At 41.4% G+C, this 24375-nt stretch overlaps 1 protein-coding gene across 1 annotated transcript; it reads left to right on the plus strand.

The window, feature by feature from the left end:
* Window positions 1-289: 289 nt before the first annotated feature.
* Window positions 290-24375, plus strand: HCRTR2 (hypocretin receptor 2). The gene is made up of 7 exons (XM_056856695.1): window positions 290-518; window positions 12606-12784; window positions 14168-14411; window positions 17456-17571; window positions 18889-19109; window positions 20656-20777; window positions 24149-24375. The coding sequence occupies exons 1-7, from the start codon at window positions 290-292 to the stop codon at window positions 24373-24375; spliced, it is 1338 nt and encodes a 445-aa protein (XP_056712673.1).

A 24375-nucleotide genomic window follows, 5' to 3' on the forward strand; every position in this document is an offset into this window, starting at 1 on the left:
GCTCGGGAAATATGTGCTGCTTTCTGTCTCTGCTTGGGTGTTACTGCAGCCTCTGAGTTTTTCTTCTGTCTCCTGGAACTGCTGCTTGTCTTGTCCGTCAGTGAGAATCCTTGATGCAAAACTAGCAGGAGAAGTTCCTGCTGACATTGGCTGTTCTCTGGCATCCTTTCCCAACGTCTCCCTTCTTGGCACTCTTGTTTGCATTGCAAAACACAAGCGTGTATGGATGGGACTGGGGGAGACTTGATCTCCTGAAAGGCTTCTATTCATACCCGGAGCGCAGAAAATTATGTCTGTACCCCGACCGGAGGATGGATTCCCATCGTACAGGAACTGGTCATCTAATACTGAGCGGAATGACACTCAGGGACCTTTTGGAAATCCTTCTGCAGATTATGACGAGGAGGAATTTCTCCACTACCTTTGGAAGGAGTATTTGCGTCCCAAAGAATATGAATGGGTTCTCATTGCTGGGTATATTATTGTATTTCTTGTGGCTCTCGTAGGAAATATTCTGGGTGAGTACCATTGTATACTTTTTATATGTGTCTGAGTGTCTACTTGTCAGCCTGACACCTGTTAAATACTGATGAAAGTTTTAACATCGGTAGCATGGTTCTGGTATATGGCAATGTGGCTTCTTCCCCTCCCCCCTCCGAATGTAAAACATTCTTAGACTGTAGCATAATGTGTGCTTACTTATTTCTGTTTATTCTTAGGGAAACTTGAAATATTTATGCTTCCTTGATGCAATACGATACCATTGGAACATGAAACTGTTAGGGAATTTGTAATAAATCAGTTCACACCCTGACTGTAAACATTTTTACTTGAAAGTAAGTTACAGTTCAGTGCTACTTTCAAGTTAGGTAGCCTTGCGTTTTTAGAAAGCCTTTTCACTGATCTAATCCTTGGACCAAGTCAGCACTAACTGCCAAGGAAGGAACACTGACCTTTAATCAGAAAAGGTCACACTGTTTTAAACAAGACTTCAAGAACCATATTTGGCTAGTTTTATTTCTTTAGGACTGAATCTTGTCTGCCAAAAGGCAACGGATTCTTTGTCACTGTCCACTAAGTAGAGGTGCTGAGATGTTCAAGCTTCATTGACTGATAGTTGGCCATGTAGCAGTGTGAATGACTGTTTATGCCAGTCGTTTCATTCATAACAATAGAATTCTGAATGGCAATTTACCCTTGCAGATCTAACAGCTGTTCTTTGCAGTTTTTTTTTAATACTGGTGATTCTTGTAGCCCTGGATCAGGATGCTGCTATTGTTTTAGATAATCTCAGCCAAGTAGGCAGAGCATAAATGTAACATTTAAATAGACAAGATGTGCTGTTATCCAAGTGCCAGTTGAAGCTCACTTGAAATCATTGACAGCCAATATAAAAGAGATTATAGAGCTTTCTGGCTAGTATGCCACCTCTAATATGTCACCTGTTGTATACACAGAGCTAATTTGTTGTGAGGGTGAAAGGAAATGGTGAGGGGTCTGGAGACCAAGTCCTACGAGGAAAGGTTGAAGGAGCTCAGTATGTTTAGCCTGGAGAGGAGATGACTAAGAGGTGATATGATAACCATCTTCAAGTATTTGAAGGGCTGTCATATAGAGGATGGTGCAGAGTTGTTTTCTGTTTTCTGACCCAGAAGGTCAGACCAGAGCCAACGAGTTGAAATTAAATCAAAAGAGTTTTTGGCTAAACATTAGGAAGAACTTTCTGACAGTTTGAGCAGTTGCTCAGTGGAACAGGCTTTCTTGCGAGGTGGTGGGCTCTCTTTCTTTGGAGGTTTTAAATCTGAGGCTAGATGGCCATCTGTCAGCAATGTTGATTCTGTGACCTTAGGCAAATCATGAGAGGGAGGACAGGAAGGGTTGTGTCAATGTTTGGCTCTCGTGGCCCTTTCTTACATGCTGATCATCACTTTGGGAACAGGAACCAATTTTCCTCCAGGCTAGATTGGCCAGGGATCTTGGAGGGTTTTTTGGCCATCTTCTAAGCAAGGAGTAGGGTTACTGGGGGTGTAGTTGTGAATTTCCTGCATTGTGCAGGAGGTTGATGACCCTGGTGGTCCCTTCCAACTCTATGATTCTATTATCTATTCTATGAAATGCATGTTAAACCCACACTTTTCACATCTTGCAACCAGAAGTAAATATTGATACTACAATCACTAATAATCCCCTCCTAATTTATGTCTCTTTCAAGTATACAGAGGATGCTTGACAGGGGGTCCAAACACTTTATGAGCAAGTCTAAACAGGTCTAATCAGACATAAATCACATGTTATTCCACAGTGCTTACTCCCAGGAAAGTGGCCCAAGGATTGCAACTTCTGTGTTGCAGTGCTCCTCTGGCACATTGGAACAGAGAGGAAGATTTGGGGGATTTATGGATATAGATAGCGAAGATAGTTTCAGAAGGCATCAGAATCTGGAAAATGCAGGAGGATCTAGACCATGCTGGGCAATTGAACGGGGAATTATGAACTGGTTCTATGGAAACAATGAAGGGGTGCTGGAGGCACAGTAGGTATATGATACTGCATGTATGGAGGTATAAAAGAAAACTGATAAAATAGACCTGGGTTTATAAAGATAATTGAAGGAATTGTGTGCAATAATTTGAGAGTATGAATGAATGAGCCATGCATGAACCATGGAAGGAGGGGGATGCACCTAATGAGCTATATCAAATAGAAGGTACCAAAGGTACTGTTTGAGAACTGACTGACAAAACCAGCCAGTGGGGTCTGATGGCATTTACCTGAGATTTTGTGAATTCAAATTGTTCATCTTTTGGCCAATTCCCACCACCACCACCACCACTGTTGTTTCTCTCAAAAATAACCATACTTATCAGAAGAAGAGGATATATCCATTTAATGTCCTTTTTATTTTATTTTTTAAAAAGCCCACAGGAGATCCACATTACAGATCTGTCCGCTTAACTTTCCCCCCAAGTAAATGAATGGAAAGCATTATTAAGGCTAGAATTTTAAAATGCACAAACTAGAGGTCTGTGAGAATAGTGGAAAGGGTGCACCAGTTCAGCTTACATCCTGCCTGAGTGGGGGCCTCATCATTCCATGAGCAGTTTGGATGTGTCCAGACAAATTCAGATGTGCCTGTTTGCCATAATTATGCTGATTTCTTGCATGTCTTGGAAACTGTAGTGCCAGTTATCAGCCCCTACTTGAACTGTTTCCTGCGTCATTTTTAAAAAAATGAACTGGTGCTATTACACCATTGCACTGAGTCATCCATCAGGCCATATTCCCAGTGTTGTGGCATAAAAATGCTTATTACCACTTTTATTAGCACTGAAAAAGAAATTATGAAGGTGTGTTTCTCCAGAGTAAGTAAACAGAGGGAGAAATACTATTAAGACGCCAGTTGCAGTGCTTTCCTGCCTCTTCTATCCATCTGCTGGAAATCACAGAGTAAAAATATCCTCTTTGAATTGGAACTTACTATTTAGCTGTCTCCATATGACTTTGGAGTTATTAATCTGCTTTTCCCTTGCGTTTTCAGATTAAAGCTGTTACACCGTGACTCCGGGAATATTGCCTTATTGTAGAAATAGTATAAAGGTACAATAGCAGTATTTAAAAAAAAAAAAAAAGATTGTCAAGATTGTCAAGATTGTCAAGCAGTTTGGAGGTTAATTACCAGAATGGCAAGGTCCAAAAGTGCAACAGTCTAGCCCTATAGAATAAACAGCTACTGTACTAAGTTAATGCTGCTCAACACAAATTTTTACTGTCAAGGTGATCCAGTCAGGAGTTCACCTCACACATGATCACAGCAGTCAGGCAAGGTAAGTTCACTGGGCGATCATGCTTTTCTCAAAGCACAATGGCCAATCACTGTACTATTAGATATAGTGGTATGCGCAAGGGTCAGTCACTTTACTATTAGGTATAGTGATAAAAGAACAAGCCGTGATAAGGAAGGAACAGCATGGCTTCTGCAAAGCTACAATTTGCCTTCAACTAATCTCAGAATGCTAAAAGGATTTCAGAAAACATGTAGAATGAGGTAATCCAGTAGATATCATAGACTTTGACTATTAAAAAGCCTTTGATGAAGTCATTCACCATGGACTCCTGAGAGGACAGGGACAGTATGGTTAAAAAAATTGATCAAAAATCTGGAAACAGAGATAAAGGAGGGAGCACCTTTTGCATGCCCTTTTCAATTTTGTCCTGTTCCATTATCTTTTCACAGTTCTATCTGACCTTGGTTGGGTGTCAGTTCATTTCCAGCAAGGGAAGAGGATGTAAGAAAATGGCTTCATAGCAATTTGCCATATTCCATTATATCTCACAAGCCACAAGTGTTTATTACATTTTTTTATTTCTCTTACAAGCTGTACAGTACTCCAGTTAATTGTAATAGTTTGTATGATGGAAACCATTCCCTTAATGTGCTTGTGTGCTTATGTGGAAATCAACAAAAAGAATTAATTTATATCACAGAACCGCCCAAGAGCATTGTTTAGCAGTGAGGAAAATAATGATGAGGATCAGAATACACTTGCTTTGTAGAATTTTCTGAAACACAAATCCAGAACTGTTCTGCTCTGTTAATATGATGAGATTATTTGGAGCCAAAATCTGTGGAGAAATTTGGAAAGAGAGAATGTTAACTTCTATAGAAATAACTGGGGGTTTTGAGAATAAAATGTGGAGTAACCCCACAATCTCCACTTGGACAAAAATACCCTAATGGTCATGGGGTTGGAGGGAGCACCTGTCCTTAAGAGATAAAGGTAGGGAATTAGTAGGAGTTTATACAATTATGAATAGTATGGACAGTGTGGACAGATCAGACAGAAACACTTTTCCTTCTGTCTCATGATAGCAGAACTGATGATGGTGGATTCTATAGTCCTAGGAATAATCCAGATAATATGATTTTCGGTAGATTCAGGGCATACAAAAGAGAGTTCTTCCCTCAGGTTGTTATATACAGTTCACTGCTGCAAGAACAGATCTGTAGCAGTAGTAGTTCTTCAATCTCGGGTAATTAGACAAATTCTGTAGCACAAGGCTATTGGAGATTATAAATGATAACTGGAAGGAATGTAGGGGATCAGAGATTTGTAACTGTTGTTTAATTTGTTCATGTAGCATTACTGGTTACGGACATGTGACTGTAACAGCTTTGCTTCACACCAGCAAAATATTTGCAGAGCTTTCTCAACATGGAGATGAGGTCAGTAGGGAAAATGCACCTGCTGGATTGTTGCCTAATGTACAACTAAACAGTACAAGAGGTCTTCTTGATCAATACCAAAAACACTCTGTCAGTAAAGGGGGCAACTTTAATACTGAAATTATGTCACTCTTTGGTCTTTTGTAATGTTTTTCCCTACCCTAAACTATTTCTCAGTTGTGCCATCTTAGTTTCAGCTGGCATTTGTAACCAGATAGTATTCTTTCTGCAAAGAGGTTTCTCCAAGAACGAAAGAAGGATGGGGTCTAAAACAGCTCAGCTGGTGTTTTCTCTTTCTTGAAGAGGCAGCAAGTGTTCTTCAGACAAAGGTTAAGACATGTATGTGTGTGACGAAAATTCTTATCATACCTTTACAGCCGCTGCAGGGAGCAGCCTGGCTGAATCCAACACCTGCATGGGGCTGATGGGTGAGGATAAATGAATGTTCCCTTTTTTGTTTGCTGCTATTTTTATCAGTGGCTTTGGTTCTCAGTTTGTGGTGGGGGAGGTTTGTGATTACTTCTGTAATATAGTTGGTATTTTCTGTGTGAGTTGTACTGTTGATAAGCAATGTGCATGTAGTATGTGTGTGTGTGTGTGTGTGTGTGTGTGTGTGTGTGTGTATATATAATGTGCAGTGCTGATTTAATGACACAAATTATGCTGGCGTGAAGACACAGAAAATGTATCAGGAATAAAGAATCACAGGTTTGATTTACAAAGGGGTGAAACAAAACTAAAGTGGGGCTTTTCAGGATACACCACAGGGATGAGAAAATTCAGAGCTATGCTTAACTATGCTTAACTTAACGCTACTCAATAGCAAAAATACAGATCAATTCAAGACATTGATGTGCTGTGGTTGCTTTTTTTGTTGTCAGTACAGTCTCTTCGTATGATCTCTTCCCTACTCCATCCAGCATATCCCCTCCCTTTACTATGTTGATTTTTCATGGAAATTTTATTTTTATGCGGTTTTGGGAGTATTTATTATCACTTTCAGTGGTGGCGGGGACTATTGCACAGCAGCCCTGCCATCCCGTTGTCATTTTTCTGGGCCTGCTGGGGACATTTACATGACTTTTACATGAGCGCGAGGGCACACACACACACACCAGTCAATTGCTTTCATGCAGTCAGTACTTGACTGGTGTGTGTGTGTGTTTGTGTGTGTGTGCCATCAAGTCACAGCTGACTTATGGTGACCCCATAGGGTTTTCAAGGCAAGAGATGTTCAGAGGTGGTTTGCCATTGCTTGCCTCCATGTCATGACCCTGGTAGTCCTTGGAGGTTGCCCATCCTAGAATCATAGAGTTGAAAGGGACTACCAGGGCCATCAAGTCCAACCCCCTGCACAATGCAGGAAATTCACAGCTACCTCCCCCCCACCCACCCAGTGACCAGAAGATGGTCAAGATGCCCTCCCTCTCATCATCTGCCTAAGGTCACAGAATCAGCATTGCTGACAGATGGCCATCTAACCTCTTCTTAAAAACCTCCAGGGAAGGAGAGCTTACCATCTCTCGAGGAAGCCGGTTCCACTGAGGAACCGCTCTAACTGTTAGAAAATTCTTCCTAATGTCTAGACGGAAACTCTTTTGATTTAATTTCAACCCGTTGGTTCTCGTCCAACCTTCTTGGGCAACAGAAAACAACTCGGCACCATCTATATGACAGCCCCTCAAGTACTTGAACATGGTTATCATATCCCCTCTCAGTCTTCTCCTCTTCAGGCTAAACATACTCAGCTCCTTCAACCTTTCCTCATAGGACAGTCTCCCCTCACCATCTTTGTTGCCCTCCTCTGGACACATTCCAGCTTGTCTACATCTTTCTTAAATTGTAGTGCCCAAAATTTGAACACAGTACTCTAGTTGAGGTCTAACCAGAGCGGAGTAAAGCGATACCATCACTTCTGATCTGGACACTATACTTCTGTTGATGCAGCCCAAGACTGCATTTGCCTTTTTAGCTACCGCATCATACTGCTGACTCATGTTCAGTGTTTGGTCTACTAAGACCCCAAGATCCTTGTCACACACACTACTCCTCAGACAAGTCTCTCCCATCCTATAATTATGCATTTGATTTTTCCTACCTAAATGCAGAACTTTACATTTGTCTTTGTTGAAGTGCATTTTATTAGTTCTAGCCCACTTCTCCAGCCTGTCAAGATCATCCTGCATCTTGGCTCTGTCTTCTACCGTATTTGCTACCCCTCCCAATTTAGTATCATCTGCAAATTTAATAAGCATCCCCTCTATTCCTTCATCCAAATCATTTATAAAGATGTTGAACAACACAGGGCCCAGCACAGATCCCTGAGGAACTCCACTAGCCACTTCTCTCCAAGTGGATGAGGAACCATTAACTAGCACTCTTTGGGTACGATCTGTTAACCAGTTGCAGATCCACCTAACAATAATAGGATCTAAACCACATTTTCCCAATTTATCAACTAGAATACTATGTGGAACCTTATCAAAAGTGTTACTGAAATCTAGATAAACTATGTCTACAGCATTCCCCTGATTCAGCAAGGTAGTAACTTTCCCAAAAAAGGAGATAAGATTAGTCCTATTTCTAACGAGGGCCAACCCTGCTTAGCTTCTAAGATCTGAGGAGATCAGGCTATCCGGGTCAGGAATTGACTAGAGGGGGGTGCAATTGATTCCATTCCATTTGGCTGCAGTTTGTCAACAGGGAAACTTTGAAAACCAGTTTGCAGCTCTAGACGTTCACATATTAGGGGAAACTTTGAATGGAGGGCATTTTTCCATATTTTTCCACAGGGACAATGGAAATTCTCACTCATGTGCATACTAAGCCCTTCTTCTAGCACATGCACAAGGAAAAAAATGAAAAGGAGGGATGGTACTGTGACACCACCAATAGAAACAACAACCTCAGTCAAAAACCATGATTTTTTAAAGGGATGTCTGTAAGAAACGGCAAAACCAACGTATCACCTAGAAAAATGTGGAGGGAGGGAAAACATGCAGCACTCCTGTGCTCAACTTGATTCTGATTCTAGCGGATTGACTGCTAAGTAAAGTAGGAATAAGTTGTGTGTACAACCCCCACCCCAAAAAAAAAATGTTACCAAGATACTTCCTATAAACTTCCCAGAGAATAAACATAGCAGGATTAGAAAATCTATTTATTTTCGTTTCAGTTCTTTACATAAGTTATCAAATGTGTATGGGTGTACCCATACACACTCATATTTACTTTCTGATATCTAAATATGCTTTTATAGGTTCCCAGGCTTTGTTTAATAGAATAAAAGCATCTATGAAGTGATTAGTATTACTATTGCTATAGGGTTGTACAAAAAAAAAAATCAGTAAATTTCGTGTTCGGGTTTATTGGGCCCAATCTTTTTCCAGTAAACCTGGAATAAGCCAAATACCCATACTAGTAAATATGGGAATTTGATTTATTTCTGGGTTTACCCCCCAAAATGAGTCCATTATAGTCTATGAGGAATTTTTTTTCAAAGCTCCTATGGGGGCATTTTTGGAAGTAGAGTCACCAAATTTGCAGTGTGGCTGCCAGGGACTCTCCTTAGATGGTCATCCCATCCTTCAGGCATTTGCAAGCCAAGCTGTCCATCAGTTTTCAGGTTCAGAAGTTCAGACTGGCAGAAAGAGCTGATTGGCAATCTGGCGCCTCAAAGTCTGGGGGCTCCCTTCGTATCTGGGGCACATAGCATGATGTCCATGCAAATTAGCTTCTAAACTGAGGGAAACGGCTTAAATGCAAGAAAGATAAAGCATGGAAAACATTTCTTTTGGTGGCAAATGACATCCTGTGAACAGTCTTTTATTTAAGTAGTCAAAAATCTGATTTCAAGATGGTCATGATGCAGGGAAACTAAGCCTCTACTTGAGGCGATCTTCAGTTTGAGAGCAGGTTTTTTTTGCGGGGGGTGATATGGGAGCCAGCCAAAGTCATGACCAAGGCAGCTCTTGTGAAGGAGATTGCTCATCTGCGCAGGTGAGGCTTCTTCAGAAGCCCAATATGTAGCTGTAGAAGCAGCGGTTTTTTAATTGGAGGGTATATCCCTCCACATGGGACTGAGTGAGCACCATCTTTTAAAATGACCCTTCCAGACTAGTTGGGTCAGAGCAAGTTGGCTCCGATTACACTGCCCCTACCTCAAAAGGGCCCCTAACAAAACCAGTCAAAAGACAGAAAAGTGGGAGAAAGCACAGCGCCATGCATCTGAGCAAAGGCAAATAATTATTCGACTTTTTCTGGAATCGCCTATTCGGCTTTGGGCAGATTCCCAGGTTTTGGTATTTGGTCAACCCAAAACCCGAATATTGGTGAAACGGCTAATTTCAGGTTTATTTTCAGTTTGGGTATATCAATATGCACAACCCTATATTACTATTAGTATGTATCTTCATAATCCAAGATTCAAGGACACTTAAGTTTTCTTTAAAAAGGTGGTGATTTTTGTCAATTTCTCCCATTGAAATCCACTTAGCCTGCCCCTCAAATTTTGTTCCTGGAGATCAGCAGGTCCTTAAAAACTTTATAGGGAACAAGGATTTGCCAAGAAAGGGGTAATCAGCAATAATTGCCTTTCCTTCTTAAGAAAATTTACATCTTTGGAACATATGGTTGGGTACATTATTTACATCTTTGGAACATATGGTTGGGTTCATTATTTTAGCTATAGAGTGTCTTGAGTTACACTTTATTAAGGTTATCTTTTCCTCTTCAAGTTCAGTTGGGTTTGGACCACTTGGGGATGCAAAAATTGGATTTAGTCATTCTTGACAGTTTGATCTTATGAATCATTGTTCAGGGCACCTCTTTCCTTTGTGGCAGCTCTAAAATGTGCTAGTTCCATATCAATGGTGTCACAGCTGCAGCTTCCAGCCACACAAGGGTATCTGCAGTAATACAGAGGCCTCTCAGGGGCAATCTCCCATTTCTAGTTGAGATGTTCATTGGCCTAAGGTATCGATTTAGCTTGACAACATGCACTTCAGGCCTCAAATCAATTTTCAAGCGGCCTTTTATATCTCTTCAGAGCACTTCAGAAGGACCTGAACCCAGTCACAAGTGGTTTAAGAAACAATTTTCAGTAGCATTTTCAAACTAACAGTAAAGTTGCCAATTGCCTGTTACTTGATGAGGAAAAAAATGAATATCTGCTTTTTTCTAACCGAGTTAAAAATGCCATGGGCACAGAGTGTTGTGAGAAAGAAGGGGGACTTCAGATGAACATTCAACCCCCTCAGTCTTAACCAGGGCCTGTCAAAGAATCACCAATACATTTGGGACACACTTTCATCAGTCACACGTACCTGTGCCTTGTAGCTGTTCCCTGGCTTCTGCCTTAGTACACATCTCTTTATTTTTTTTTATTTTTAAATAATGATTTTATTCATTTTTAAAGGGGGTATAGAAAAGGGGGGAAAAAGGGAAAAATAGATAGGGAAGATTTTACAGTACATCTTGTGTCCATGCCCAGTAAAGCCTGTCTACATAACTCGTTTTTCTTTCTCTCTCTTTTTTCTTTCTAATATTATTATTGTTGCTGATCTTTTAGAGATAAGGAGAGTGGCTTTATGATTATTAAAGGCAGGGGGAAATAGTGGCCACTTTAACAGGTAGGTGCTTCTGTTGCCCTGAAAACAAGAAATGCCACCCAACAACTGACGTTGGCATGTGTTTGGTTTTGGCCCTACACTAGCCCATCACATATATTTTTTCTTTTGCATAGAAAAGCAGTCATGCCCTTGGGAAATCTCTTTCCCTGTTGGAAAAACCTGGCTGTAGGCAAAAACACGATCAGAGTTGTACAAGCATACCTCTGAGAATTTGTGGGTTCGATTCCAGACCACCGCAATAAAGCAAATTTCGCAATATTGTGAGTCACACGAATTTTTGGGTTTCCCAGTGCATATAAAAATAATGTTCACACTATACTATAGTGTATAAGAGTGCAATAGCATTATGTCTTTAAAAAGTACAGTAATAATAATGAAAGTTTGAAATATTGCGAGAATTACCAAAAGGTGACATAGAGACATGGAGCGAGCTCATGTTGTTGGCAAAATGGTGCCAATAGACTAGCTAAAAAAAATGCAATATCTGTGAAACACAATAAAGCGAAGCGCAATAAAACAAAGTATGCCTGAATACAAGCTGGGCCAGGGCTTTCTTGCCGTTTCCCAGCTTCTGCTGACACATTGTGGCCAAGCGCATGAATTGCCGCCACTTTGAGCCACATGCTGGAAGTGGCTGCATTTACTCGCAAACTGTTACAATGTATTTTAGATAATTAGACATTAGCATGTCTCATCCAAAACAAAAGTAATGGGTAAAGGTTTCCAATGAAAAAAAAATCTACTCAATTTTAAATCAGAATTATTTGCTACTATGATAAAAACAAATCACAATTTTAAAACGCATACATTAAAAAACAATAGTGACTTTACAGGTCATTTTAATTTTCAGATCTCTATACCTAGAACTTTTCGGACTGAACGTGTAAGAAGCTGTAGTCAGTTGCAGTTCTGAGTTCTTAGAACAGCATTTGCTATCAGCCCTACTTTCTTTGATGACTTTGTGGTGAGACCAAATCTGAATTTGGGCAAAATGAACTTTTAGAATAGATTTCCCTCTATCTCCAGGGCTCCTTTTCAGCAGGACAGCTGATGATCATATCTTTGAAATCCCTGTGTGCACTTGCCACCAACTAAACCTCTGCTCGTTCACAGACTTGGGAAAGCCCCATAGACAGGGGCTTTTCTGTCATGGAACCCCATCTCTGGAATTCCTTCCCTGCAGAAGATGAACAGGCAGTCCAGTTACAAGCTGTAAGGCTGTGAAGCAAATGTGTTTTTTATTCTCCTCGGACTTTTAGATCTCTGTGGACTGTTATTAGTTGCTTTATCAGATTGTCCTGCTTTTTAATGTCCTTTTCTTGGTCTCATCTGATGCCTAATTGTATTTTTCCTCTGTTTTTGACACTTTCATCCTTTACCCTTATTGCTTTATTGTATGACTGTTTTTAAGGGTTTTTATTGTTATAACCTGTCTTACTGATATTTATATTGGGGCATACGGTATTTTCAATAAATGTCAAAACTCTCTTCAGGGTAAAATTTACTAACTCTAGAAAATGTTCTTTTCTAAATTCTTTTAGCCTGAGGCAAGAGCTCTAGATCCTTAGTGTAAAGGAGTAATGATGCAACAGGGTGCTTTAAGAGGTATGCGTAGCAGTTGGTTAGATGTTCAGGGAAGAACTATACATTATTTTGTCATAAGCATACTCCGAAATCACTTTGAACCTCACTTGCAGTTTCCATGTAGGTTTTCATTTTCTTCTGTATTGATTCTTCTTTGCAAAACACAGTTTGTGTCGCAGTGTGGAAGAATCATCACATGCGGACAGTGACCAATTATTTCATAGTCAACCTGTCCCTGGCAGATGTCCTTGTCACCATCACGTGTCTTCCAGCAACCTTAGTGGTGGACATCACTGAGACGTGGTTCCTTGGGGACAGCCTCTGCAAGGTGATCCCTTATTTGCAGGTATCGTTTTTCCAGGTTTGGGGTGTTCCTTAAGTTAAAGAGAACAATGCAACAGAATCAATACATGTAAGGAAGGCATTGTAGTGGAGAAGCTCATTCATTCTGAAGTTAGTGCATCATGTAAGACTTTCTATTTAAACTAGGAATAATGCAATTTAAAAAGGATTGTTGGTTCCTTTGGGTCCAACCAATTTAAATCAGTTGTTAAGCTTCCACTGTCAAACATACATAAAGTACAAACTGCATTATGAAAGTCCCTACAAACAATAACCAGAAGAACAATAAAATTCTGCAATAACTGAAAGGAAGTCTAACATATTAAGAAGTCAAATCGATACAAGAATAACTTCCCATCCACATGACATTAATTCACAGAAAGATGAATGCTGAGCCAGATTATTGCTTCTGTTCTTTCAGAATCCTTTTAAGTCGGTTATGCGTATTCTATGTGACTCTATTATATAGAGAGTTACAGCCAAACAGAGTGAAACTCACAGAACAGAACTTTCCTGCTTCCTCCTCCTATGGCAGACCACTATACCTTTTGAAACACTGTCCCCAGGATTCAGAAGAACAGCATCAGGCATGATGTGGAGGAGGGGGAGCTAGCAAAAACTCATGGGGGAGGGAGGCTAGCAAAAACTTCCACCCATCAGCTGGCAGAAATGCTCTCCAATACATGTTATAATGTGCAAACATTAGTACAATGTTCCATAAAATCAGAATAATGATAATCGGTCACCACAAGAGTATCTCAGTTTTTTGCCTGATACAAGAAAAAGAACAAAACATAGCCTGTGCTAAGCAAATCAGGGTATTTTGTGGGGCCGGGTCCCCTACATGATACAATCATTTCACAAAGAAATGGCCTGACAAAAAAGGGATACAAGCCAACAAAGTTAAACCAATTAAGGCTGAGTTCTTACTAACAGCAAATGAGGAACAAAATCTGTTTTGAGGGACAGACCTCTTCCATTTGCAGTTAGAAGCTAAAGTGAATGGAAACTGAATACCCACAGAAAGCTATTATGTCAGGGTTCTAACCAAATACCGTTTTCTGTGTACAGGAAATAATGCTGAATGGAGAAACATTCGATGTTATGTAGTCTAAGGGGTACTGTCCAGCCCACTTATCCACTGTTTGGGAGAACAGTCTTACCTGGGTCCAGTTTCATTGCTTTCCATGTGTCTTAGTTGCTGCCAGCATCTGCTGGACTGGGGCCATGGAATGAGGAATGCAGTTGGATCTGAAAGAATCATTCAAAGTCTAAGAGAAAGATTTCCTCTTTGGGTTATGGTTTTTGTCTTGATCAGTAGTTTCATAACAATTCCTATAAGCTATGGATCGGAGAAGCTTGGCTAACGTGTCGCTTTCCTTCACAGACTGTGTCGGTTTCTGTTTCGGTGCTGACGCTTAGCTGCATTGCCCTGGATCGATGGTATGCAATCTGTCACCCTCTGATGTTTAAAAGCACAGCCAGGCGAGCGAGGAAGAGCATTATCGTTATCTGGATTGTGTCTTGCATTATAATGATTCCCCAGGCAATTGTCATGGAGTGCAGCAGTGTGTTGCCGGGACTAGCCAACAAAACCATCTTGTTCACTGTTTGTGACGAGCGTTGGGGAGGTGAGTGGTGGTCACCATAAGCTTGGGGTTTAGTTGCCGCTGTCATTATGCAAAGAAGGCTGTATGTGAGATTCCTGTACCGCTATCTCTTCATTGCACGGCATTAGTTGAAACCATGACTTTGCAAAAATCTGTTACACCAAATTCCCTGGGCTGTCTTCAGTTTTTTTTTAAAAAATGTGCTTGTAATACACCTTGTGTCCCAGCGAGAAAGGTGGAGACTATAAACAAAAATAATAATATTGTGAACAAACTAAAATGGCAATTGGAATAGTTTTCTTAGGTAGCTGTTCTTTCACACTGAAAATTTAAGACGCATTCTCATATAACACTGTATATATGGAATTATTTTAAAAAGGCTTGAAATATCAGGGCTCCCATAAATTATTTGAAAGAGTTATTTTATAAGGAAACTGAAGTCTTTGGACATTTTCCAGTGCAACACTTCTCAGGTTCCTTGAGAGGAAGTCATGACAGCCATACAGGTTTACAGTAGTAATGTTGGTCCCAATTCAGATGCATTGCCTGTGAAAGTATGTGGGGTCAACAGCAGGACTGCGATTTTGTGGGCATTGTGTGAGTATACCCATTGTGTCCTAGTGGGGCTTATGGAGGCAGCAATCATTATTTGCCCAATTACAACATCTCCCCCCGCAAGGACCCTATAATCATGCAAAACAACCACTGTATACAATGATGCTACCAAGTAGGGTTGCCAGGTCCCTCTTTGCCACCGGTGGGAGGTTTTTGGGGCAAAGCCTGAGGAGGGCAGGGTTTAGGGAAGGAGGGACTTAGAGTCCAATTGCCAAATAGAGTCCAATTGCCAAAGCAGCCATTTTCTCCAGGTGAACTGATCTCTTTCGGCTGGAGATCAGTTGTAATAGCAGGAGATCTCCAGCTAGTACCTGGAGGCTGGCAACCCTAGTCATGAATCCACTGTTAACATATGTCCACAGACCCCTTGGAGGCTTCCGAGTTTCTGAAGTAGCCTAGTAAGGATAAAAAAAAAGTACAGTGCCATCCTAAACAGAATTACACCCTTCTAAATCCATTGACTCCCTTCAAAGCGTGTCACTCTGTTTACGACTGCACGGTTAATCTGGGTGTTGAAGACCCCCCTGATGTTTCTTCTCTGCATCCCACATCTAAGAGCTGGCTGTCCTTGATGAGAGAGGCCTCCTCCTTCTGCCTTCCCATCTTGTCAGCAAGCTGTAATTACTGCTACATGGGAGGACTCTGTTGTTTTTGCTTAAAGGGCAAGGAATCCTAAGCCACTGCTATGCAAAGTCTATGCCTTGGGTTTTCTTTGAAGTTTCAGTCCCTAATGCTCACCCTCCCCAGGCCACTTTAAAGGAAAATGTACCTTCTCCTTCCATCCTGATCTATTAACATCCTGACCACAGCATCATCTATATTTTTGTCTTTTAAAAAACCTTATGTTGTGAAGGTAGAAGCCAAGCCATAAACCTCTGAAGGTTGTGGAAATATATGCTGCAATTATACTTGCACTCTGCTGCCTGAAGGTCACTGTGCGGGCAGGTGGTGCTCTTGATGAGATTTCTTAGTTCTTCCACTTAGCCTGTTGAGAGTTCAACTACTTCAGATAATAGTAACTTCCCCTGAAGTAAAATGTTCAATTACAGTCATGTTCTCTATCATGGCAATGTTGTTGAGGCTCAGTAATTTGGCTACCTAGAGAGGTACATACTCTCCTTATGTATTATGTATACTGTGTGCTAAGAGAAAGGTTACTTCTTCTGGCCTGTCTTATGAGAATTATGCAGATTAACTTGTGAAAGTTTACAGTTGGACACGCTGAGTTGGAACCGACCCACCACTATTGGGGATGGGGAGAAGTTGCTAATATTGTCCCACAAATACTTGCCCAAGAGCTGGAATGGGAATGCATGAAGTGCTTTAAGAGATGGGTTCTCAATAGCCAGCTTCTGGATATTTCCCACCTACCTTGACTCCTCTACTTACTCTTCAGTTTCTGTCCTGGGTCTCTTCTTTCCAAAATCTCCCTATTGGCAGAATTCTCCCAAGATTCTCTGGCCCTCCAGATTCTGATCATCCTCCAGTACTTTTCCATATTCTTGTTTTCCACACTTGTAAGTTCCTGTTTGTTTTTTGTTTGTTTGTTTTTGGCTGCGTGGGGGGGAGCAGTTCTACATGTGTTTTGCTCCCTCTAGTGGTTAATTTTATACCAAACAGCTTTAATTCCTGCATGAACACCTGCAGTTTAAATCTGCAGGGAGATTCACTGGACTTAAAGCTGTTTCATATTGAATCAACCACTAGAGAGAGTAAAATATGTGCAGAACTGGGGGGGGGGGGACCCTGAAGAAACAGGAGCTTAAAAGTGAGGAAAATGAGAATACAGAAAAGTCTTTTGGCTCCTGGCTTCACTCTATGGCATAGGAAAGTAAAAGGAAATAACTTGATTCTTCTGTGGGAGAGATCTTAGAAGATGGTCAATAGACCAGTCTCACCTCATGACCAAGAACTAATAGTTATCTCCTTGTGTCATATTTAGGGGGCAGCAGTTATATATTTTACTCAGGTCATACTGTACTAGTGATCCAAAGGATATTGTACACAATATAGTTGACTATGGATACACAGCACTGCTAGAACAGAATGGCAGTGCCTTCCAGATACTTTGAAGTTAGTGGGTCCTTGTTGACTGATCAATTCTGGATGATATGGGTTTAAAATGTTGGGGCAGCCTACCAATTATGCTATGCTATGTTCATAGCATTGATGTTTGTTGGAACAATAAGTAACCAACAGTGTCAATTGAGCATATAGGGATGCTGTGTACTGTATTTACTAAAATGTATGACCAGGTTTTCCCCCCAGGTATACCATACAAAAAAATGGGAGTTATCTTACATTCACATAGAAGTTACAGTTTTGTCCGGTTCCGGTAGCAATTTTGTGTGTATAACATTTTTAGGGAGGTCTGCTTACATTCAGTGTTGTTTTCCTTTCAAGTAAATACAGTACAGATGTAATGGATGTATTTTTTATTTTCTTTGCAGCTGAAGTCTACCCAAAACTGTACCACACCTGTTTTTTTGTAATAACGTATATGGCCCCACTATGTCTTATGGTATTGGCCTATTTGCAGATATTTCACAAATTATGGTGTCGACAGGTAAGCTCTTTCATCACTGAAGTGTACAAAAACCTGTTTTTGCCATCCTTTTCATTAAACCTGATCTCCAAAAAAGATATATCCCAGATTCCAAATGGTATAGATTAATGATGTCTAACAGAGATGAAAAATTTCATAGAAAATTAATACCGTTCTACACAAAGCCATCAAAGCCCATGAATTAATGTAGCAAAGATCATTATAAGTACAGTTCAATCTACATGCTCTTACCTAGCATATCTGATGCAGAAATGTTATACTACCTGATAAGAGGAGGTTATTTCATTTGAGTTTTGAGTCAAGGGGTAATAAAAGTAAACTGAACAATCACCTAGAATGAAGAGATAGAAGTGCTGCAAATATTTCAGAACCATTTGCATCATACTTTATACAACATATATATTGCGTAATTTGCTCATGTACTATTTCTATTGAAAGGAGTTCGTTAACAGGAGTTATTACTACTTCCATTCATGGAAAATAACACATTTCTGTGTTTCAAGGGTAGCTGCCAAAGTGAAGAAGGTATATTATGGAGACTTAATTCAGCAAACCTACTTGGCACCAATTATCTATTGATTTGGCTCTTTCAAAATGTCAGTGCTACTGATGACGGTCGGTCTTCTGTTGGTTGTTAGAGTCACTAGAATTCATTTTCCTGCTCCCCCGCCCATGGTATTTGAACTTATTAAGAGAACCTTCTGTTCATTACTTAAGGACATTGTCAGAGTTAATTTTTTAAAATGCATATTACATATGATAGTTTCCAAGTCTTAGGAAAATAACCTTTAGGAACCAATGTGTGACTGACTGGTTTCAAGCTGCATTCCCTGGGAGATAGAATGGCCACAAGCATTGCCTCTTTTGATATATCTTATAGTTTCTTAAAGTAAATGATGAACCAGTGCAGCTTCATAAACTGTGGCATCAATCTAATGTGGCAAGCCAACCAAGGACAGTGCTTGATACCACAGCATGATTTGGGGCTTCCATGCTTGAAATAGCTGTCATTATTGGGTACAGTGTCCCATAAAGCTGCTGCCTAGCATCAAAATGACTCATCATACCAATATTTTTATGGATTTCCCTCTTCAGATCTCACTTGATTCTAATAAATGTGACTTCAAGTTCAGAACTGAAGATACACAAACAGAATGACAATGATTTTGCAAGGTGATGGTTCATTTGCATTGAAATTGATGAGGTTTTCTAATAATTATGTATCTGCTTGGTAGCTTCAGCTGGCCAATCATTATAATAAATTTTCCCTTTGGGCAGACAGCAATAATTAAAATTGTAATGACTATGCTCTGTTAGATTCCAGGGACTTCAGCCACAGTTCAGAGAAAATGGAAGCCTCTGCAGTCTACGGCACCGACCCGCAGGCCGAGTCCATCAGCAAAGTTGAGGATTAGCGCAGTGGCAGCTGAAATCAAACAGATTCGAGCCAGGCGGAAAACAGCACGTATGCTCATGGTCGTTCTTCTGGTTTTTGCACTTTGTTATCTGCCAATTAGCATTCTCAATTTATTGAAAAGGTAAACTACCTACACAAATAGCAGTATCTAGAGTGTGAGATCTTTCTTGTTTAAAAGTAACTGGCTGCATTATTAGGGATGGTTTTTGAAACGGATACCTTCAAATTAAACAACCAAGAAACTGAGATGCCATTTGCAAGTGTAAATTAGTTGAAGAAGCAGATTGGTATGGTGATTGCGATAGTGGTAAAACAGTAGTAGTGACAGCATAAAAAAAGGGCATGTAGTTGTAGCAAGAGCATTAAGTAGCTATGGTGAGACTGATGAAAATGTAACTTTAATTTCTGGGAAACATAGGTGCCCAGCTACTCACATAGAAGTCCCCTTATCAGGGCTGGCACTAGGAGATGAGCATTTTTCTGGGTCCCAAGCTCATTTAAGAAGTCAGAGTGAGAGAACCCCTGCCTTGCATGGCCTACCAGATTAATTGAGACCCACTGAGGATGTCTTGTACAAGGGTTCCTGAACGCCAAAGGAATGAATACACAAGTAACTGTACATGAAGTTGCAGCCTTCCAGCACTGTCTATAAGACTGCTCATCATAGGGTTGCCCAGTTTACACCTGGAAGCCCCAAGAGGGCTTTGGGGGGTAGGGAATGGGGAAAAACACATTGTTGATGTCACTTCTGGTTAAAACCCAGACGTAAGGTCACTGACGGTCTTTGATTTCTCTGAGCTCTATGGATTGGTGAAATCCTAGACTGTTTGGTGACATCACGTCTGGGTTTTAGCCTCTGCCGCTCATGTGAAGGAGTGGGGAATCAAACCTGGTTCTCCAGATCAGAGTCCACCACTCCAAACTACCACTCTTAACCACTACACCATGCTGAAGCCAGCTGGGTGACCTTGGGCTAGTCACAGCTCTTAGTGCTCTCTCAGCCCCACCTACCTCACAGGGTGGGGATGGGGAAGAGAAGGTGATTGTAAGCCAGTTTGATTCTTCCTTAAGTGGTAGAGAAAGTTGCCATATAAAAAACCAACTCTTCTTCTCTTCATGATCTCCTCCTACAATACACCTCAGAGCTGCAGTCTTCAAGAAAGTTACATGTTTCAGTGCTTGTTCATTTGCATGACTAGTTTAGTGTGTGCTTACAGACAATGCAGATGGCTGTTGCCCTGATTGGGCTGAGTGTATAAACCCTATGAGATCCTTACAATAGTTCCAGTCAGCTGATGGGCACACTGGGGAACAATCTGGCCCCTGCTCCCTGTTCCAGCTGCTCAGCATTATTGCCACTGTCTGACTGTGGGTCTGTGCATTTACCTATCCTCAGTGGGTGAGGCTGAAGAATTGCCTATATACTTCCTCCTCCAGCTAAGACTAGGCACATGGAGGTGTGCTTCTGTGCATGCTAAGGTGTACAGACCCCTAACTTGATCAAGTCCTGGGGGATATATAAAAAAGATCTTATCTCACCTTGATAACAAACGTAGAAATTTCAACATGGCGCACTTGTGACTTGCATATAATTTGTTAGAGATTCTCAAAATAAACGTTTGGACTTTTACTTTGTTTTCTTCTCTTTTTTCTCCTCTTCTTGTAAGGGTATTTGGGATGTTTAACAATGCTGATGACAGAGAAACTGTGTATGCCTGGTTTACATTCTCCCACTGGCTTGTATATGCAAATAGTGCAGCAAATCCAATTATTTATAACTTTCTCAGTGGTAAGTTGATTAGTATGCTTCCTATTACCAGTACTATCAATTTATAAGTAAACCTTTAAATGTGCAAATCTGCTTTATGGGTTTTTGCAAGGGTTTATGGATTTTTGTTATTATTTCCATACACTCTCAGCCTCGACCCTGGCAAGTATTTGGATAGGAGACCTCCAAGGAATACAAGGGGAATGACACAGAGGCAGGCAATGGCAAACCACCCCCGAACGTCTCTTGCCTTGAAAACTCTACAGGGTCCCCATACATCAGCTGTGACTTGATGACACAAAATATATTGACAGAGGATCAAAGGCTTAGAGAAAATGGGTTGCTCAACTACCTAGTAAGTTGATGAAGGGCCTGAATACACATTACCAGGAAACTTTTATATGTGGCAAAAAACTTCAACAATATACATCCACATCTGGATATGGTCATAGGGCCAAAGAACACATTCTGCCAGGAGATGCATGCAGGACTGATCTTCCAAGTTTTTTAAAGGCAGGCAAGAAGGTAGAATTTGAGAGGGAAGCCGTGCAAGGACTGGGTGCGTTTAATCCAGTGATCCTCAACATGGTGCCATGGCCCCCACTGGTGTATTCCTGAAGCCTGCTTCCTTCTTCCCCAAAGCAGCTCTTCCTAAAAACAAAGAGCCAATTCTGGGTTGTCTCCAGTTGATTGGAGAAGAGCCTAGGTGGCGTCCCCTTTGTGTCTTCAGGGAGCACTCACAATGAATTAGTTGGGGATTGTTCTCAGTCTCAGTGGTCTCATGGTACCAATGACAGCTGTTTGTGTGGTCACACCCCCTTGGCAGTTATTTTGCGGTGGCACTCATGAAGTATTTTCAAAATCCCAGAAGTGATCACAAGCTCATGTGTGAGTGGGGAAACCAACCCGGTTCACCAGATTAGCATCCGCCACTCATGTGGGGGAGTGGGGAATCAAACCCAGTTCTCCAGATTAGAGTCCACCACTCCAAACCACTGCTCTTAACCACAACACCACACTGGCTTTATACCATGCTGGTACCACCACTCTTAACCACTACCCCACGCTGGCATCATTACTTTAGACAGATTTACCTTACTTGGCTCCACAAAGACAAGTGCTATCTGCTCATTCTGGAAAGTAACTACGGTAGTCAGAGACAAATGGTTTCAACAGGCTTCCCCCTGCTCAGTGTTGCACAGTCAGGTCCATGCTCAGCTGCCATTGCTGCACCCCAACTGTTTCAGTTGTGAAGCACCTTGCTGGAGCAGAAAGGCTACAGTGGTGATCCTGATCCCTGAGCTGACCCACAGCAATCACTCCGTTTGAGCAGGGCACTTGTTGCCTGAAATAGAGGTAACCACAGCGGCTTTTCCTATGAGCTCATCCACAGCACTGTTTGCTCGTTTCATCTGAAATCAGTGTCAACTTTTTCCATCTACCAAAGTCAATGCCAAAGTTTTATGGCAGAATTCACACCGAGCCACTCCCTGGCCCAAAGACCATCCAGTTGTCCTTAGCCAGGATCAGGGCTTTTTCAGCCATGGCCCCTGCCTGGTGGAGAGCCAGCGTGGTATAGTGGTTAGGAGCAGTGGACTCTAATCTGGAGAACTGGGCTTGATTCCCCACTCCTCTACATGAAGCCTGCTGGATGACCTTGGCTAGTCACAGTTCTTCTGAACTCTCTCAGCCCCACTTACCTTACAAGGTGTCTGTTCTGGAGAGAGGAAGGGAAGGTGATTGTAAGCTGGTTTAAGACTCCTTTAGGTAGAGAAAAATCAACGCTTCTTCTTCTCTGTCCAAGGAGACCCAGGCCCTAACAGACCTCTTTCAATTCTGGAGGGCCTGTAAGACAGAGATGTTCCACCAGGCCTATGGTTAAGGACAGTAATGGTTCAACATCTGTGGTATTCTATTTACTGGCTTGGACCCATATACCTTCCTCCTGCTCACTTCTCTCTTTCAGTCCTTTCTCCCTGTCTCCCCCCTTATTTTGTTTTTAACCAGGGTGGGTTTGTTGTTACCCGAGTAGTGGTTAAGAGTGGTGGACTCTAATCTGGAGAACTGGGTTGATTTCCCCACTCCAACACATGAAGCCTGCTGGGTGATTTTGGGCCACAGTCACAGTTCTTTCAGAACTCTCTCAGCTCCACCTACCTCACAAGGTGTCTGTTGGGGGGAGGGGAAGAGAAGACGGTTGTAAGCCACTTTGAGATTCCTTAAAGGTACAGAAAATCAGGGTATAAAAATTAGCTCTTCTTCTTTATACTGTCTAAAATACAACCTAGACATAAAATACAACCTCAGTACAGATGATTAGACACCATTAGTTTAGAGCTATTATCTGTACTTGTGCTTTTATATTTTATTATTGAGGAATTTGTTTTTATCCTTTGTTTTAAATTGCCCTGAGCTCTGCTTTAGCAAGGAGAGGGCAGAATTTATTATTGTTATTGTTATTCTGCCCCCAATTCCTTCCTTTCCTCCTGCCCTTTGGCGATATTACCTATGGAATACGATTTCCTGTTCATAGCATCTGAAGACGTAACTTCTGACTCACAAAATATCAGGCTGGAATGAATGTTGTTTGTCTTTAAGGGACCATTGGGCATCTGTTTTATTTTGCTACAGTAGACTAACACAGCTATATGTGTGTTGCAGCCAACTTATGGTGACTCCATAGGGTTTTCAAGGCAAGAGACTAACAGGTGGTTTGCCATTGCCTTCCTCTGCATAGCAACCCTGGTATTCCATCCAAGTACTCACCAGGGCGAATCCTAATTAGCTTCTGAGATCTGATGAAATTAGTCTAGTTGGGGGCCATCCAGGTCAGGTCCTAACACAGCTACCCCTCTGGGATTAAAGGGGGCAGACTAAAACTATGCATCCTTTGAAGCTAATTCCTCCTGCTGAAGTCATTCAAGCTGGAAAGGAGCTGCAGAAAGGATCCTATGGGTGGAAGCAAACGAGGCTTGAGTAATATGCACCTTCATTTCTTCCTCCTGCTTTGGTCTCCTGCCAGCAAGAAGCAGCCTGCATCATTTCCCTTCCACCTAAGTTGCAACTCGTGGTTGAGAGGTCCACCTGCATGTTTTTCACTGGTACTAACTTTGCTGGCAACATTAGGACAGTGCAGACACTTGGTCCCCACTTATTAGTGAGTTTGAAGATTGTGGTTGAAGATTTTCCTACATGTTCAACAATCTCCCATGTGGGATAGCTACTTGACCAATAAGAGATCATGGATAAATCATCAATCATCTGCCTAATACGTGCTCAAATTGTATCAATCATATTTTTTTCAAAACATAGTATACGCGTTATTCATTGACAAACAATTAATAGTGTATATGTATTCTCTTTTTCTCATGGTGCTGCTGTTTGATTGACAGGGAAATTCCGAGAAGAGTTTCAAGCTGCGTTTTCTTGCTGCTGCGGCTTTGGCATTAGCCATCCCCAAGACAAACGAGGCAGGGGACGGGCAAGCACAGGGAGCCGGAAATCCTTGACCACCCAGATCAGCAACGCTGATCATGCCTCCAAGCTGTCAGAGCAGGTTGCGCTGACCGATATAAGCACACTGCCAGCCAATGGCATTGCACCTATGCACAGCTGGTAG

Source organism: Euleptes europaea, chromosome 10, assembly GCF_029931775.1.
Source record: "Euleptes europaea isolate rEulEur1 chromosome 10, rEulEur1.hap1, whole genome shotgun sequence".
Lineage (NCBI taxonomy): Eukaryota > Metazoa > Chordata > Lepidosauria > Squamata > Sphaerodactylidae > Euleptes > Euleptes europaea.